Source organism: Pundamilia nyererei, unplaced genomic scaffold (genome assembly GCF_000239375.1).
Source record: "Pundamilia nyererei isolate P.nyererei 1_Seehausen unplaced genomic scaffold, PunNye1.0 scaffold00550, whole genome shotgun sequence".
Classification (NCBI taxonomy): domain Eukaryota; kingdom Metazoa; phylum Chordata; class Actinopteri; order Cichliformes; family Cichlidae; genus Pundamilia; species Pundamilia nyererei.
In genome coordinates, this window is record NW_005187951.1 from 95505 (window position 1) to 112269 (window position 16765).

Consider the following 16765-nt stretch of genomic DNA (forward strand, 5'->3'; position numbering starts at 1 on the left):
TGGAGCAATAGCTGTGAATGAACCTGGACCAGCACACTCAGAATCAGGCTGGAAGAGAGGAGACCTCTAAAGACCTGCTGAGGACAGACCAGGGTGAGAGGAACCTGCATCCCAGTGCTTTAACCTGTGACCATAGCTAAGGGGAACATACACAGTCTTCATGGTTCTGACATGCTATCATGTGATCATACATGTGACCCCAGGTTTAAATGCTGCACAGAAACACATGTGATGATGGTGACAGTCGTCATACCATCAGTTGTGAGGACAGCTGATGACGTGACAGTTTATCAGACTTTGCTCGCTATGTGCTCAGAGGTTTTCTGCTGCAGCTCACTTCCTATTCTCTGCTTGCACACAGGAAGCTAAAGTCGCCTTAAAAAGCTGTTGTTGTTGTTGTGAGCTGATGATCGTCAGGCAGCTGATGATGACAAGCATGAGACTGTGAAGTTGGGCTGGGATCAGATTATCAGTTCTTCGGTTTGGACTGAGGAGCTGTCACATTCTTACCTGTGCAGGTGATCGGTGTGTCAGCGCATTCGGGTGATACTAAACATTATTAAAACAGGAGCGCTGTGTGTGCATGTGTCCCTGTGAGTGTGTGTGTGTTTCTTTTGAACTTTATCTGATAGAAACAAGCTCAGATCTGAAGACGCGCGCTTCGTGAGTGCGGAAGTGAGCGCAGTCAGTACCAGCTGTGCGTCGCGCTGTGTGCGGCGGTTCTGGTGTACTGTCGGTGATTTTCTAGATGGGTTGCTCCCTCTCAGCGGAGGCTCCGGACCGGCGGCCGGAGCAGGAGGAGGAAGAGGATGCGTTGCCGGTGAGTCTGAGCGCGGAGAGCCGGGAGGCGATCAGGAGCAGTTGGAGGGAGATCCAGGAGGACATCAGCAGGGTGGGCGTCATCATGTTCGTCAGGTGAGTTCACGCGCGCTCCGCCGTCCTCTGTACCGTCACGCAGGTAGACGTTATGAAGAAGTGTTACGTCAGAGCAGGTATCCTTAACTACCGGTCATAAAGCCGTGTTGAGTTTGTTTAAGGGCGAGGGTCTCTCAGCTCGCAGATCTGATGTCCCACCAGCCCACAGGCACGGCTGTGACGTCAATTCTGCGTAAATCGACGTTCAGTCAGAAAACAGTGGCGATTATCGTTTAGATGATCAGATTATTGTAAAAACTGCGGGTTTTTTAATGCCGCAAGGTTTGATTGACAGCTCATCACCAAACAGCGGGCATGCGCAGGTCTGAAAGACTTTCTGGTTCTGATGCAGGTGAGTGCCTCAGAGTCAGAGGTCATGTGTCAAAAGTCACGGGAGATCATGTTCTGCTTTCTGGAGTCTGAGAAAACTGTGCAGACGAACCCTGACAGGAAGTGGGCTGGAGCTGGTTTGGTTGCTGTGCCTGAGTTTGCAGAGGGTGGAGGTCCTCCTCTCCTCTGCAAGATGGAGCAGGGCCAGGCAGAGCCACAGTGTTTGGGCTCAGGAGTGCTGTTTACCTGCAGACTGATGTTACTGATGTTCATGCAAAGCAGGTGCAGCGAGCCGCTCTGCAGTCTCAGCCGCTCTCTGTGGTTTGTGCACAGCTGTCTGTTTTCGCCTTGTGTTTGTGTGTGAAAGTTCACCCCAGCCCTCAGCACAGCACAGAGGACCGTGGGTAATGAGGACGTGACCTTTCTGCAGCTGCAGGTTCACTGACTGCCCTTTGTTAGCTTATCAGACATCAGAGCAGCGCTCACACCAACCATTTAACTCCACCCCCACCCTCTTCCAGGCTGTTTGAGACTCACCCGGAGTGCAAAGACGCCTTCTTCACCTTCAGAGACCTGAATGATGTGAACACCCTGAGGGCGAGCAAAGAGCTGAAAGCCCACGGCCTCAGGTTACACACACATACACACACACACGCACACACTTTAAGTGAGAGCTGAGCAGTGTAACTGTGAGTGGGGGGACCAAGCAGAAACAGGGACAAATGTGCTAACAGCTGATCAGCTGATTTCACAAATGACATAAAACATTAGTCAAATGAGGCGTTAAACATAAATACCACCTCTGTTGGACTTATAAATAAAGTTCTTTTGAAGCCAGGAAGGATGTGAGGGTGGTGCTAATCTAATGTCATACACAATAACAAGAAGCAGATGTTGTTATCAGTCATAATGACTTGCGTCCATTTTTATCTCTGAAACTGAAACACTTTGTTAAACTGTGTGGGAGAGGAAATATAAAACTGTACTCTCACCCCTTGCTGTAACATTTTGTATGAGGGCTGCAATGAGGGCTCAAGATATATTTATTATTGCCTCTGATCAGAATTATTGCAATCATACAGAAGCATGAAATTAACCTTTCATTTCATTAAAACACAGCCCAGAGGGCCGGTTAGCTGACAGCTAGCAGCAAAAGCTGCCTGTGACTCCTGCAGGGTCTCTGGTTTTAGCAGAGCCTCCTGCTGACTGGTTTTCTCCTCTGCTCTCTCTGCAGGATCATGTACATCATCGAGAAGACGGTCGCCAGGATCGACCAGGACGACCGTCTGGACCAGCTGATCCTGGATCTGGGCAGGAAGCATTACCAGTACAAAGCCCTGCCAAAATACTATGATGTCAGTGTGAAGCTGAACACAGTGGTGGGGATTTGTTTCCACTCAGCTGTGACATTAGTTCAGTCCACACTGGTCATCCTCAGCCGAGCCTGCTCACACACGTCTGGCAATTCTTCTCAATTTTCTGAGCTTTAGGCAGATTGAAAGCTATAGGAGGGTTGTAGAAGAGCTGGAGGAGGATTATAGGAGGGTTTTAGAAGAGCTGGAGGAGGGTTGTAGGACAGCTGTAGGTGGACTGTAGGACGGCTGTACTAGGATTAGGGATGGGTATCGTTTAGGTTTTATCCGATACCGGTGCCAAACCGGTACTTTTGAAATGGTACCGGTGCTTAAACGGTGCTTGAACCGGTGCTTAAAGAATGGAGAACACAAACTTTGTCCAAAAACCTCTTATGTTTTTATTTTTAGCAGTCTCTTTTTTTCTGCAAAATGATAACCAAGTTAGCCTTTTCTGTTGATACAACATACCTCCTTTGGTTGGAACCGGTGCTTAAACAATGGAAAACACAAACTTTGTCCTAAAACCTCTCACGTTTAGCTGTTCTTTTTTGTAAAAAGATAACAATGTTAGCCTTTTCTGCAGCTATAGGGCATACAGTGGCTTGCAAAAGTATTCGGCCCCTTTGAACTTTTCCACATTTTGTCACATTACAGCCACAAACATGAATCAATTTTATTGGAATTCCACATGAAAGACCGATACAAAGTGGTGTACACGTGAGAAGTGGAATGAAAAATCATACATGATTCCAAACATTTTTTACAAATAAATAACTGAAAAGTGGGGTGTGCGTAATTATTCAGCCCCCTGAATCAATACTTTGTAGAACCACCTTTTGCTGCAATTACAGCTGCCAGTCTTTTAGGGTATGTCTCTACCAGCTTTGCACATCTAGAGACTGAAATCCTTGCCCATTCTTCTTTGCAAAACAGCTCCAGCTCAGTCAGATTAGATGGACAGTGTTTGTGAACGGCACTTTTCAGATCTTGCCACAGATTCTCAATTGGATTTAGATCTGGACTTTGACTGGGCCATTCTAACACATGGATATGTTTTGTTTTAAACCATTCCATTGTTGCCCTGGCTTTATGTTTAGGGTTGTTGTCCTGCTGGAAGGTGAACCTCCGCCCCAGTCTCAAGTCTTTTGCAGACTCCTAGGTTTTCTTCCAAAATTGCCCTGTATTTCGCTCCATCCATCTTCCCATCAACTCTGACCAGCTTCCCTGTCCCTGCTGAAGAGAAGCACCCCCAGAGCATGATGCTGCCACCACCATATTTGACAGTGGGGATGGTGTGTTCAGAGTGATGTGCAGTGTTAGTTTTCTTCCACACATGGCGTTTTGCATTTTGGCCAAAAAGTTCCATTTTGGTCTCATCTGACCAGAGCACCTTCTTCCACATGTTTGCTGTGTCCCCCACATGGCTTGTGGCAAACTGCAAACGGGACTTCTTATGGTTTTCTGTTAACAATGGCTTTCTTCTTGCCACTCTTCCATAAAGGCCAACTTTGTGCAGTGCAATAATAGTTTTCCTATGGACAGATTCCCCCACCTGAGCTGTAGATCTCTGCAGCTCGTCCAGAGTCACCATGGGCCTTGGCTGCATTTCTGATCAGCGCTCTCCTGTGAGTTTAGGTGGATGGCCTTGTCTTGATAGGCTTACAGTTGTGCCATACTCCTTCCATTTCTGAATGATCGCTTGAACAGTGCTCCATGGGATGTTCAAGGCTTGGGAAATCTTTTTGTAGCATAAGCCTGCTTTAAATTTCTCAATAACTTTATCCTTGACCTGTCTGGTGTGTTCTTTGGACTTCATGATGTTGTTGCTCCCTCTTAGACAACCTCTGAGGCCGTCACAGAGCAGCTGTATTTGTACTGACATTAGATTACACACAGGTGCACTCTATTTAGTCATTAGCACTCATCAGGCAATGTCTATGGGCAACTGACTGCACTCAGACCAAAGGGGGCTGAATAATTACGCACACCCCACTTTTCAGTTATTTATTTGTAAAAAATGTTTGGAATCATGTATGATTTTCGTTCCACTTCTCACGTGTACATCACTTTGTATCGGTCTTTCACATGGAATTCCAATAAAATTGATTTATGTTTGTGGCTGTAATGTGACAAAATGTGGAAAAGTTCAAGGTTGCCGAATACTTTTGCAAGCCATATGGTATCACTCTATCAAACAAGAAGACAGCCGCATGCAACTTCGACGGTGTTTGCTAGTTCACATTACATGCATTAATTTAATAACGTGGTTAGTCTACTCAACGTAAATTACACGCAAACAACATTAAGCCACTCACCCAGAGAAGAACGGCTGCTGTGCCATCATCATCTGTCATCATTTCTGCTACACTGGCAGGGCTAGGGGCCAGGATTGTCCTCTTCGGGTTCTTGGGGGATGTTGCTAACTCTGGGTCCGATAACAGGCACCAAACCCGCAGTAGATGTGCTCGGTGTGAGGTCTTGCAGCAAGCTATCAAATACGGTGCATTTCTCGGCTTTTAAAAAAATGCTATGCGTTGCCAGGTGTTTCATCAGATTCGAGGCATTACCTCCTTTGCACAGTATCACCTTAAAGTACTTGTTGCAGGCTGCTGAGTTTGCATCTTTTGCTGTGAAGTACAGCAAGACTTTTGACTGCTTCGCCTTGGACATTTTTAATCTGTAGCTCTGCTCTAAAAGAACGTACGTACCTGGGCCCGCCTACTATCCTTGGAAAGCTAAAATGATTGGCTAGAATCCAAAGTGTATGACATCTCAAGAAAAAAAAAAAAGCACTGAAATGCGCTGCTTTTCAGTCTGGTTACTACTGTTTATGTCAGAACCGGTGCCATAATGGCACCAGATACCGGTAGCCATCCCTAACTAGGACTGTAGGAGGGTTGTAGAAGAGCTGTAGTAGGGTTGTAGGACTGTTGTATTGGAGATTATGTATCGGAATTTAAGGAGCAGGACCACGCCTCCAAACACGCTCCTTCCGTATAGGTTTCCCCAGTTCTGCAAGCTGATCATTCTCGTTTACGTGCAAACAGGGTCCATTCTTGGCGGTTTCCTTTAAACACAGCTTTCTCACAGGAGTAACATAATTTTACTCACCCTTCCATTCGCTACAATTGTCCTCTTGTCTGTCAGCGCATCAGATGAACAACTACTCAAGCTCTTCGTCCATCGCTTTTCCTCCGGCAATCCAAGAAACACACCGAACGCCACGGCTCAAGACCGAATGCTGATGATCCTCTAGCAGTTTTCTCGCCACCCGACATATGGACTGCCACGTCGATCCATCCAGTCTTCATATCTCGGCTAAATTCAGTTATGAGGTAACGCCAGTTCTATATTCCTCCATAGCAAATTCAGTACAGAGTTGCCAGGTTCCCAGCCTCTTCCCTCCTTCACAAAATTCTGCACGTAACCTCAGCACCGAGTTGCCAGGTTCCTTTATCCTCATTCGCAAAAGCAGCAGCAAGCAGCAGAGTTGCCAGTACTCCACCCCTCCGTAGTGAATGCAGCATGCTTTGGCACCGAGTTGCCAGCTTCGCAAAATTCTGCAGCAAACCTTGGCACCGGGTTGCTAGGCTCTTAGTCACTCATCCCTCCTTCGCAAATTCTGCTGTTAACCTCAGCACCGAGTTGCCAGGTTTCCAGCCTCTCATCCCTCCTTGGCTAAACTCTGCAGCATACGTTCACTCATCCTTCCTCTGCTAAACTCTGCAGCAAGCGTCGGCACCGAGTTGTCAGGTTTCCAGCCACTCATCTCTCCTTCGCAAAATTCTGTAGCAAACCTTGGCACTGGGTTGCCAGGCTCCTTTATCCCTCATTCGCAAAAGAAACAGCAAGCTTTTCTGCCATCGGGTTGCCAGTTCTCAGTGTAGACAAAATTAATTAATTAATGAATTTAATTAAACGGCCCCGGGTTGCCAGGTTTTCCTTCATCACCATTAGCAATGCAGCATCTAGCTTTCCAACTAATGAACTGCCAGTTTCTCTGCATCCATCGTGGCAAAAAGCAGCATTAATCCTTCTAGCCCCGATACCAAGTTCTCAATTCTCATTTGCAAAATAGCCAGTTTCTTTGCATGGGGAAAAAAAAGGCACTGAGTTGCCAGGTTTGTCCTTTAACCCTTATTTACAAAAGCAGCCGCAAGCCTTTTACCAACGCCTTGCTGGTTTCCTTTGCCGGTCCTTCCCTCATATCCAATCGCACCAGCAAACTTTTCTATGAATGAGTCACCAGTTTCCCTTTCCCGTATCCCATATTGGCAAAATGCAGCAGCTTGCTTTTGGCACCGGGATGCCAGGTTCTCTTCCTCTATCACTCCTATGCAAATACAGTAGCAAGCTTTGGCACCGAGATGCCAGCCTCTCTCCCTCTCTCCCTCCTATCCTAATACAGTAGCAAGCTTTGGCACCGGGATGTCAGCTTCTCTTCCTCTATCCCTCCTATGCAAACACATTAGCAAGCTTTGGCACCGGGATGCCAGCTTCTTATCCTCTATCCCTCCTATGCAAATACAGTAGCAAGATAAAGAAGAATCAGGCGCCGAGTTGCCTGGTTCTTCTTTATCCCTCACTCGCATACTCAGGAGCAAACTTTCTAATACAGAGTTGCCAGTTTCACTGCATTAATCCTTCTACCACTGGGACGCCAGCTTCTCCACATCTAGCCCTTATATGCTAAGCAGCAGATGTTCCTTTCAGCACCAAAACGCCAGGTTCACTGTCTCTATTCCTCATTTGCAAATGCAGAAAACGTTCTTTGCACCGAGATGCCAGGTTCTGTTCCCTAAGTAGCTTACCTTTCCGTTACTGGATTGGCAGCTTCCGCCATCAATCACTCGCAAAAAACCCAAAACATTCCTTTCACCAGGATGCCAGTTTCTCTCTTTACATCCAGTCTTCCACAAGACGTAGCAGCAAACTGTTCCGGCACAGAGAACCATCTGTCATCTTTCCTGCCTTTGCAAAGCACTGATGAACCTTCGTGGCACTGGGATGCCAGATTCTTTCCTCTATCGCCCCTTTTAAGACATCCAAACTGTGCCATGCGCATAATTCTTCATGACATCCCTTTACTTCTCACGTGCTTTCGCAAGGATTATCTAGCATCCACCCTCGACACAATCATTCAAGACTATGTCTAAACAGCTCATCATCTCCCACGAAGTTCAGTGGACTCGCCCTCTGCTCTCTGACAATTTTGGGAGTTATTATTATAGAAGACGACTTTCCTCTAATCAGTCATTCAATTCATCAACCCTTCCCAAGCTGCCGCTTTCACTTCTGTTCATTTCAGAAATAAGCACAGTAGTTATCACTACCTTATCTGACGTAATTAACCAGCTAAGCACCCCCTCTCCATCTTCTGCTTGTCCGAGCTGATCCACTCCATGGAATCTTTGACTACCTTATCGAGAGCTGTTCAGCTTTGCTAGCCTGCTACCAGTTATTTTCCTCTTCTTTGGGTGGTGAGGCCACTCGGCGTTCGCTCTCCCTACACTTGCCTCTGTCCTGTTCTCCTTCTCTCACCCAAACCGGTCACGGCAGTTGGCTGCCCCTCCCTGAGCCTAGATCTGCCAGAGGTTTCTTCCTGTTAAAAGGAAGTTTTTCCTTCCCACCATCGCCAAAGCGCTTGCTCAGAGGGGGTCATACAATTGTTGGGTTTTTCCTCCAGACATCATTGTAGGGTCTCGAGGCATCTGTCACCATGGTTCGGTGGCATATAAATAAGTTGAATTGAAAATCTAATTATTCTCGCTGAGGTCGTCGACCCTCGTAATGCACAGTTGTTACCATTTTCAGGGGATGCCTTCTTTGGGGATCTGCCAGGCCCAGGAGCCATCGCCAGTCCCCTTTGAGACCTTCCACAAACTGCAGCTCAATTCATGTCAAAGCATTCACTTTTACCTACTAAAACGCTGTCAAACCTAAAATGAGGACGTAGGCCCAGCTAGTGAATTGGAGATTATGTATCGGAATTTCCGGAGTAGGACCACGCCTCCAAACATGCTCCTTCCAGCTGTCATCTATATAGGTTCCCCCAGTTCTGCAAGCTGATCATTCTCGTTTACGTGCCCCACCCTCCCTCCCTCCTTGTTCTCCATTCTTTAACTTCTTCACTTCTATTTAGTACATGGGGATCTGCCAGGCCCGGGAACCATCGCCCGTCCCCTTTGAGGCCTTCCCCAAACTGCAGCTCAATTCATGTCAAAGCATGACATGAATTAAGCTAGTAAATGATGGTAGTAGAATAGCTGTATAACAGCTATAGGACGGTTGTAGAATGGGTGTAGGATGGGTGTATAGCAGCTGTAGGACTGGTGTAGGAGGACTGTACGAGGGTTGTAGGAGGACTCTAGGACAGCTGTTGGATGGCTGTAGGATAACTGCAGTAGGGTTGTAGGACGTCTTGATGCATGCTCAATCATCCAGGTAAGTAAATCTCCAAAAGTTGATTCTGTTCATCTGGACGTAGCGTTTTGTGGGAGAAACGTTTCGTCACTCATCCAACTGACTTCTTCAGTCTCAGCTGACTCCAGGTTTCCCCAATCTTATAAACAGTATGATGACTGAAACCAGCCCACTGAAGGAACAATGGGCCTGGAGGTCAGTTCCTTAATCTTAATTATGCAAATTCTCATGAGAATTGATCAACAACCACTGACCAAAACCCACTGATCAATGGCCATGAGTACCATTCACAGAGAGTTGGGGAATGGCTGCAATCACTGCATTGTAAGATGGCGAAAGATGTACCCTTAGGCACCCTCCTCGATTCAGAGATGGTTTTTCCCTTTTCACGTAAATGGCCTCCTTGACACCGCACTCAACCAGCGTTCCTCCTTGTCCAAGATGTGTACCTCTTCATCATTGAAAAAGTGTCCACTGGCCTGTAGGTGTAAATAGACTGCAGAGTCCTGGCCTGACGAGGTAGCTCTTCTGTGTTGTGCCATCCGCTTCACCAGAGGTTGTTTGGTTTCCCCGATGTATAAATCCTGGCAATCCTCCTGGCACTTAATAGTGTACACCATGTTACTCTGTCTGTGTTGGGGGACCCAATCCTTGGGGTGGACCAATTTATGGCACAGCGTGTTTTGGGTTTTAAAAGCCACAGAGACCCGGTGTTTAGAAAAAATGCATCTCAACTGCTCCGATACTCCTGACACATACGGGATTACTGCGGGTTTTCGCTTAGGCAGCGGTTGTCCTTCTCTCCTGGATCGGCTGGAGCTTTCTTTTGGCGCCTTCCCAGCTTTGACAAAAGTCCAGCTGGGATAACCACATTTACTCAGGACCTTCTTGATGTGCTTTTCTTCAGCTTCCCTGGCTGCTGTGTCTGTGGTGATGGTGTTCGCTCTGTGTTGTTCGCTCAGTGTTGTAAAGATTAAGGAACTGACCTCCCAGGCCATTGTTCCTTCAGTGGGCTGGTTTCATTTATTATGCAATGTACTGTTTATAAGATTGGGGAAACCTGCAATCAGCGGAGACACTTGGATGAGTGACGAAATGTTTCTTCCACAAAATGCTACATCCAGATGAATAGAATCAACTTTTGGAGGGTTGTAGGACAGTTGTAGGAGGACTGTAGGACTTCTCTAAGATGGCTCTAGGAGAGTTGTAAGAAGGTTGTAGGAGGGCTCGGGTGGAGAAAGGCCTTTTTTTTCTGGTTTATTTTGTCACACTCTGTGGAAGCACCAAACTGCTCTACTCTTAACTCCACCCACCCAGAGCTGCATGTGTGTGCTCATCAAAAAAAAAACTTTCTCTGTCTGTCCAGCTTATGGGGGAAGAGTTCATCCACGCAATCCATCCGGTCCTGCAGGAGCGCTGGACTTCAGACCTGGAGGAGGCCTGGAAGGTAAACAGAGGTGACTTTTACAGATTCTTCAGAGCAAGCAGAGAAAAGTTAACCTCATCATACAGATGATGATTAAACATGCAATTTATTGCTTCAAGAACCTGAACATATAAACAACCAGAGGAGAAACAGATGTGATCTCTGCTGAAGCCTGAAGCTGACGGTGGCCTAAAAAAAACTGCAAATCAGAATGAAGAGCCTGTTTTCTTTTCATTGGCCAACTTCTGAAAGCCTGTAGAGGGGCTGTCTGTATCTGTCATGAAAGAAGAGAAAGACATTTTAAATAGGGCAGGCTTTACATTCAGTCCACAGTGTTCTCAGTCAGGCTCTGGACTTGTTCTGTCCAGTTCCTTTTCAGTTGATTCACTTGGTACAACACATAATTATGGGATATCATGCCCTCGCGTGTCCTGGCTGAAGAAACCTTTATTCATGCCTTTAAGGCAGATGAAGTGTGATGACACGCGCACGGCCCCCGCCTGCACATGTAGCCGCTGTCATCACAGTCATCCCTCAGTTCTTACGCTCTTCACCTCGCTGAGAACACCTCTGCTGAGTTGGGCTAGCTAGCTGCTGCTAGTTAGCTCCGTTGTCTGCCGACTTGAACTTAGCTTAACTGCCCCTGTTGATGTTAGCCTCCACCGCCCAGCTGGTGCGTAGGCTGCCCGCAGAGCGCTAATTTCAAGTTTTTCCTGTGCAGCGTTTCGCTTTGCGTTTTGGAATGGACTCCAAACCGAAGTGAGCAAAGCAGAAATCTTCTGTCCGCCCCTGTCCTCAGGGATGCGCTTTCTCTTTGCACGACAGCGACCAGCACGATGCCTGCCGTGTCTGCCTGGGGATTGTCCATGCTAGGAGAGCGTTGACGGAGCCCGAAGCCTGTGCGTTTTGCCGCCAGCTCCAGCGCTCGACCCAGGAAAGACGGGTGACGTTTGTGGAAAAAGTGCTGGGACGCTCGGCTGTCGCATGGCATGACCATCTCCTTTCCGAGTCTGGAGCCCCGGCTTCGTCCGAGTCCGAAGACGAGGATTTTCCGGTCGACGTCCCCGCAATTAGCTGGGCTGACCACATGGAATATGTTGACGGGTTAGCCGATGACGAGCCGGAACCATGCAGGAGCGCTGACGGGCTTCAGCCTGGGTTGAAGCCCACCAGTGCTCCCCAGGAAGACGATGACGTGCTGGACATCGGCCTGGACATCCATGGATTGTCGGAGGATGAGCAGGAGAGCTTATTGTCGGCCCAATGTGCCGCCACTGCTGCGCCGGTTGGCCACGATGACACCTCTCTTTTCTCCCTGTTTCGTCGTGCTGGTGAGAAGCTGCAGCTGGACTGGCCCTCTCCTCCGCCAGCTCAGAAGCCGTTGCGGTTCGCGGGTTTTTTCTTCCCAACGGAGCCCGCAACGGCCAAAAACTGCCTTCCCATGTTCCCAGACTTTCTCTGCGAGCTAACAGCATCATGGGACAAACCTCTGTCTACCCACGTCACTGTGCCCGGCTATGGACAGTACATGGAATTGGACGGCGCCAAGGGGGCTGGCTTAGCTAAGCCACCCCCTATGGAGCCGTCTCTGGCTGCTTATCTGGCCCCATCCCATAACGATGGTGTCGGCGGCCCTGCAACTCTGCCGTACAAGCACTGCAGATTCTCTGCTTCGCAGCTGGAGAAGATTTATCGGGCTCAGGCTGGCACTGCTCGCGCCATGAGCTCCGTCACCATGCTCCAGACAATGTGCCTGGCAGAGCTCGGATCGCTGGTTCCTGATGACAGCCCGCTGGCACCTCTTCTTAACGAGGTCAGAGTCACAACAGATTACATCCTCCGTGCGTCTCGCTGTGCAGCGCTCTCCCTGAGCAGAGGGATGGCTTCGGCAGTAGTGTCACAGAGGCACCTGTGGCTGACCCTCTCTGATGTCCCGGATAGGGACAGAGCTGTATATCCGGATGAACCAGTGTCTGCGGCTGAGTTATTTGGACATTCACTTGAAGCCCTTCAGGCTAGATTCAATCTGAGGAAAAAGCAGACGGAAGCTCTGCGCAACATCATCCCCAGACGTCAGCCCAAGCCCGCAGCTAGCTCTCACAGGCCCGCCGCTCCTCTGCTGACTGGCAAGAGTCACTGCTGAAGTGGGTGTGCTGCCAGTGAGAGCACATCCTCCAGCCCGAGCTCCACGCCAGTCGGCCTGGAGCAAAGGCCCACCCTCGGGCCCCCAATGGGACCCGACGCCCAGGAGGAAGAAGCCTCAGCCCTCCTAGCTGTGGTTTCGAGTGGAGAAGGGGTCCAGCAGCAGGGAGACGCTGCTTTTACCCCTCTGTTGCCGCCCAAGAGGTGCCACTTAAGTTTTGTTCAGGTTGTCAGCCCCAGAAGGCGCTGCACTTTCCTAACACTGTCTCCCAAGCACAAAACCCCTGCACACAAAATGCCTCAGGTAACTCCCTGTTCAGGTGTGTTAAATGTTCAGGTGACCACATCGAGTGTTCCCGCTGTTTTTCATTGTTGTGCCCCAGAAAAGGTGCCTCCAACAAAATGTATGAATGTACATGTTTCCATGTTACAATCAATAAAGAGTGTTGTTTATTCTCAAACAATCACAAATGCTCAGCCTGCAGGCAGAATGAGCCAGGTCATGCAGGTGATGCAGTCCCCTGCAGACACACTGGGGGGCGACAACGCCCCGCCGACGGTGCTGCAGGTCAGCCGGCTGGCTGCTCACTTCCGTCAGTGGCGCGCTTGCGCCCCCTCTCTACAACCGTGGGTTCTGCGAACCGTTGCCATGGGTTACCGGTTGCAGTTCCGGGTCAAGCCACCTCGTTTCCAAAGAGTCGTAAACACGACTGTCAACACCGAGGTGGCCATGATACTCAGAGAGGAAATAAAGGCGCTATTGCAGAAAAGAGCGATACGAGTGGTCCCCGCTTCGGAGACAGACAAAGGTTGGTACAGCCGTTATTTTGTTGTTCCGAAAAAAAGGGGGAGGGCTTCATCCGTGCCCACAGCTGTTAGGAGGGAATGTCTGCTTCTTACCCTCCGAACTCGTACATGGCAGTAGCAGTGGACTTTCACAGGGCTGCGCATTTATCTGGTTATTAGAATTGTCGGTCACTTTTCTAATACAAAAACTGTAGCTTCTCCCACTGAAGGACTTCAAATCGGCTCCAGCTCTTCTCTCAGCCCGCGGTACTTCTCTCTGTTTGACATCACCGTTAGGTGGAATTGCCACATTCATCACAGTGGTGATGAATGTGGCAATTCCAGGAAACAGTTGCACTCTTATGTGTCTCTCTGCAACGTCCTCCCCCCACTCCTCCCCCTGTCTGCTCTCAGACCACCGAAAAACAAAGAAACAGCAAGAAATGAATTAAGCAGAAAAAATTAACAAAGAAAAGTTTAATCTTTAATCTGTTGTTACCTGTTGTCCACCTGGCCCTTAATTACTAGCATTTAAACGTTATGAAAAAGGGAAATACATTTCATCATTTACTCTGGAGAAATAGTTTACTGCTTTATAAGAAAGCTCTCCGTGAAGCTAGAACATCTTGCTATTCATCACTGATTGAAGAAAATAAGAACAACCCTAGGTTTTTCTTAGGCACTGTAGCCAGGCTGACAAACAGTCAGAGCACTGTTGAGCCAACCATTCCTTCTCACAAGCCAACCAGTCGCTGCAGATGGTCGCCCCTCCCCGAACCTGGTTCTGCTGTTGGTTTGTTCCTGTTAAAAGGAAGTTTTTCCTTTTCACTGTCACCAAAATGCTTGCTCATAGGGGGTCATATGACTGTAAGGTCTAACTTAAAATATAAAGCACCTTGAGGTGACTGCTGTTGTGATTTGGCGCTGTATAATTAAAATTAAATTTGTCTTTTCTTTGCCACAGGACCTTAGCCCTGATGTTCTATGTTTTAGCTCTACTTTTTGGCTTGTTGTGCTGAACTGTCTCCGGGTCACCTTTGTGCTGCCTGCAAAGATGGATAGAGCAGTGATAACATCACCATGCTGGCAACAAAGACGGCCTGGCTGTGACGAGCTTCCTCTGATCTGACCTCTGCTTTCTGAGAAAATGAAAGAAACTCGTGGAAATAAAGAAACAGAAAATTAACTGTTAATATTCCAGAGAGTTTTGCATAAATGAAGATGTTAGTTTGTTGGAATGACTTCAGCTGATGATTGGACTGTAAATATCAGCAGCAGGTTTAACGCTGTCCTCTCAAACCTGCTGTAAAAGGACCTGGGGTCCGTTCTTCGTACCTCGCTAAGTAAGTTAGCTGGATTTGATTGTTAAGGATTTCGCGTGATCTTGGATCGTTAGGTTCTCCGAAGATCATCCGGGACTTGCTGTCATAGCAACAGATCCGTAAGCATAAACCTGCTTGGGAGCAGGCTTACTTTATGTAGATCGCGATTAGATTAGATTAGATCGCGGCCACTCAGGTATGTCCGCTTCATTTATACGAAAGCAACAGCGATATTTTACCACTGTTTGTCCATAAATAAATATTATCAATGTAACTAAAGATAATGCAGTACTTGATCCTTTTATTGATTTCATACAGATACATACAGGTCATTTCCTAAAAAAAGGGAAATGTACTATTATTCATTCCATTCCATGTATTTGATTATTTCAGATGCAATTCATATTTTAGAGTAGTAATGGTAAATTACGTCGTGTAATCAAGATGAGAGACCACGGCTATAAAAGCGAAGGTGGATTTGGGAAGTCTGTCGCAGCCATGTCCTGTCCGTATACGCAAGCCACCCATTGCGGAAGGTGCAAGATTGATAAGGAGAGTTTTCAGAACTCAGCGTATATTGCGGGATAGACAGGATCCTTTAGCTCAGCGCCACAGTGTGCTCATAGAGAGAAATCGATTTTCCCGTGAGGGTATTATTTACTTAACCAACTTGTTGACGAGGGGGTGCAGGACCACCACCTGTCTTTTTTTGCTCTGCCCTTTTCTTGGTTGCTGTTATAAACAAACAAACAGATTATGTCAGGGTCTCTTTTCAAGACACTAAAAGCAATATAAGTGATAAATATTACCATTCTGTAGAATATTCTTATATTTCACTTTTACTTGTTCACATGTTCTAGTGGGTCCTGTTGTGGCTCTAATGTGATAGAGGATATAATGTAATATAATATAATATGATATAATGTGATATAATATGATAAATTTACCCTACTGCCTACTGGTGTTGGCCAGAGGGGCCGATGGCGCGATATGGCAGCCTGGCTTCTGTCAGTCTGCCGCAGGGCAGCTGTGGCTACAACCGTAGCTTGCCTCCACCAGTGTGTGTGAATGTGAGAGTGAATGAATAGTGGCATTGTAAAGCGCTTTGGGTGCCTTGAAAAGCGCTATATGAATCCAATCCATTATTATTATTATTATTATTATTAAATTACTTACGAGTTTAATTTGTCAGCAACTTTCTGCCAGCCCTCTCTCCTTGCTTTTGCAGCCTTTGCAGTGTTCCCTTGCATTTTAATTAAACTCTGAAACTCCTGAAATCCCTCAATCAAGAGTTCTTGCTCTGCTGCCGAAAAATACTGAGCGCGCTCCTTCGACATTTTCGCCGACCAATCAAAGGGTTGCCGATCAATGTTTCTACTATCGATGCGTAGCCCCTGTTAAGCCACCCAATGATCTCACATTACTTCATCCAGCTATACTAATCGTCAACAACAGGTGTGTTCGGAGAACCGGAATAGCGAGCTCAAAGTTGGCGCGATGATTTGATCTTGGGTGTGTCATTTGATCTTGGATGTAGTAAGCGAGGTACGAAGAACGGACCCCAGGCTCATGTTTGAATGTTTATCTGCAGTCCTGTTTACCTCATTTACCTGCACAGTTCAGCTTGCTTGGGCCTGCAGACTCATGCTGCCCCCTGCTGGTCATCGACCAAACCCTGCCGTCTGTGTTGACCCTTTTTTACGACTCTTCTCTTTCCTGCAGACTCTGTTCCTGTACATCACTCGCACCATGAAGAAAGGCTACCAGCAGGCCCAGAGGAGCCACAGCAGCAGCTGAGAGCAGCTCGTCCCATCACGTGGCTTCAGCAGCTCAGGACGGAGTCTTTAAATGACAAGATGTGTAGTGAAAATGTTGTTTTCAGCTCTCATGTGTAACTGTATGAATGTTTAACAGCGCTGAGCTGTGGGCTTTTATTTTGAAAGTGAATAAACATCATGTGACGAGGAGATCTTTTATGCCCCTGTTTGTACACGATCTGAGTATGAGCGGAGTCACATGTTGGGATGAAGCTCCTCCTGCGATGTCACGTCCTCTGGGCATGATCA

General features: G+C 47.6%; 1 protein-coding gene across 2 annotated transcripts; it reads left to right on the forward strand.

Annotated features, from left to right (window-relative positions):
* Nucleotides 1–360: 360 nt before the first annotated feature.
* On the forward strand, nt 361–16666 carry LOC102209455 (neuroglobin-like). 2 transcript variants are annotated; one of them, XM_005754347.1, is made up of 5 exons: nt 361–915; nt 1767–1874; nt 2480–2600; nt 10390–10480; nt 16422–16666. In XM_005754347.1, exons 1-5 carry the CDS (start codon nt 749–751, stop codon nt 16592–16594), a joined length of 660 nt encoding a protein of 219 aa, XP_005754404.1. In that variant the 5' UTR covers nt 361–748; the 3' UTR covers nt 16595–16666. The 2 variants fall into 2 exon arrangements, with proteins under 2 accessions (XP_005754404.1, XP_005754405.1); XM_005754348.1 differs by having other exon boundaries at nt 10390–10470; nt 16422–16563.
* Nucleotides 16667–16765: the final 99 nt, after the last annotated feature.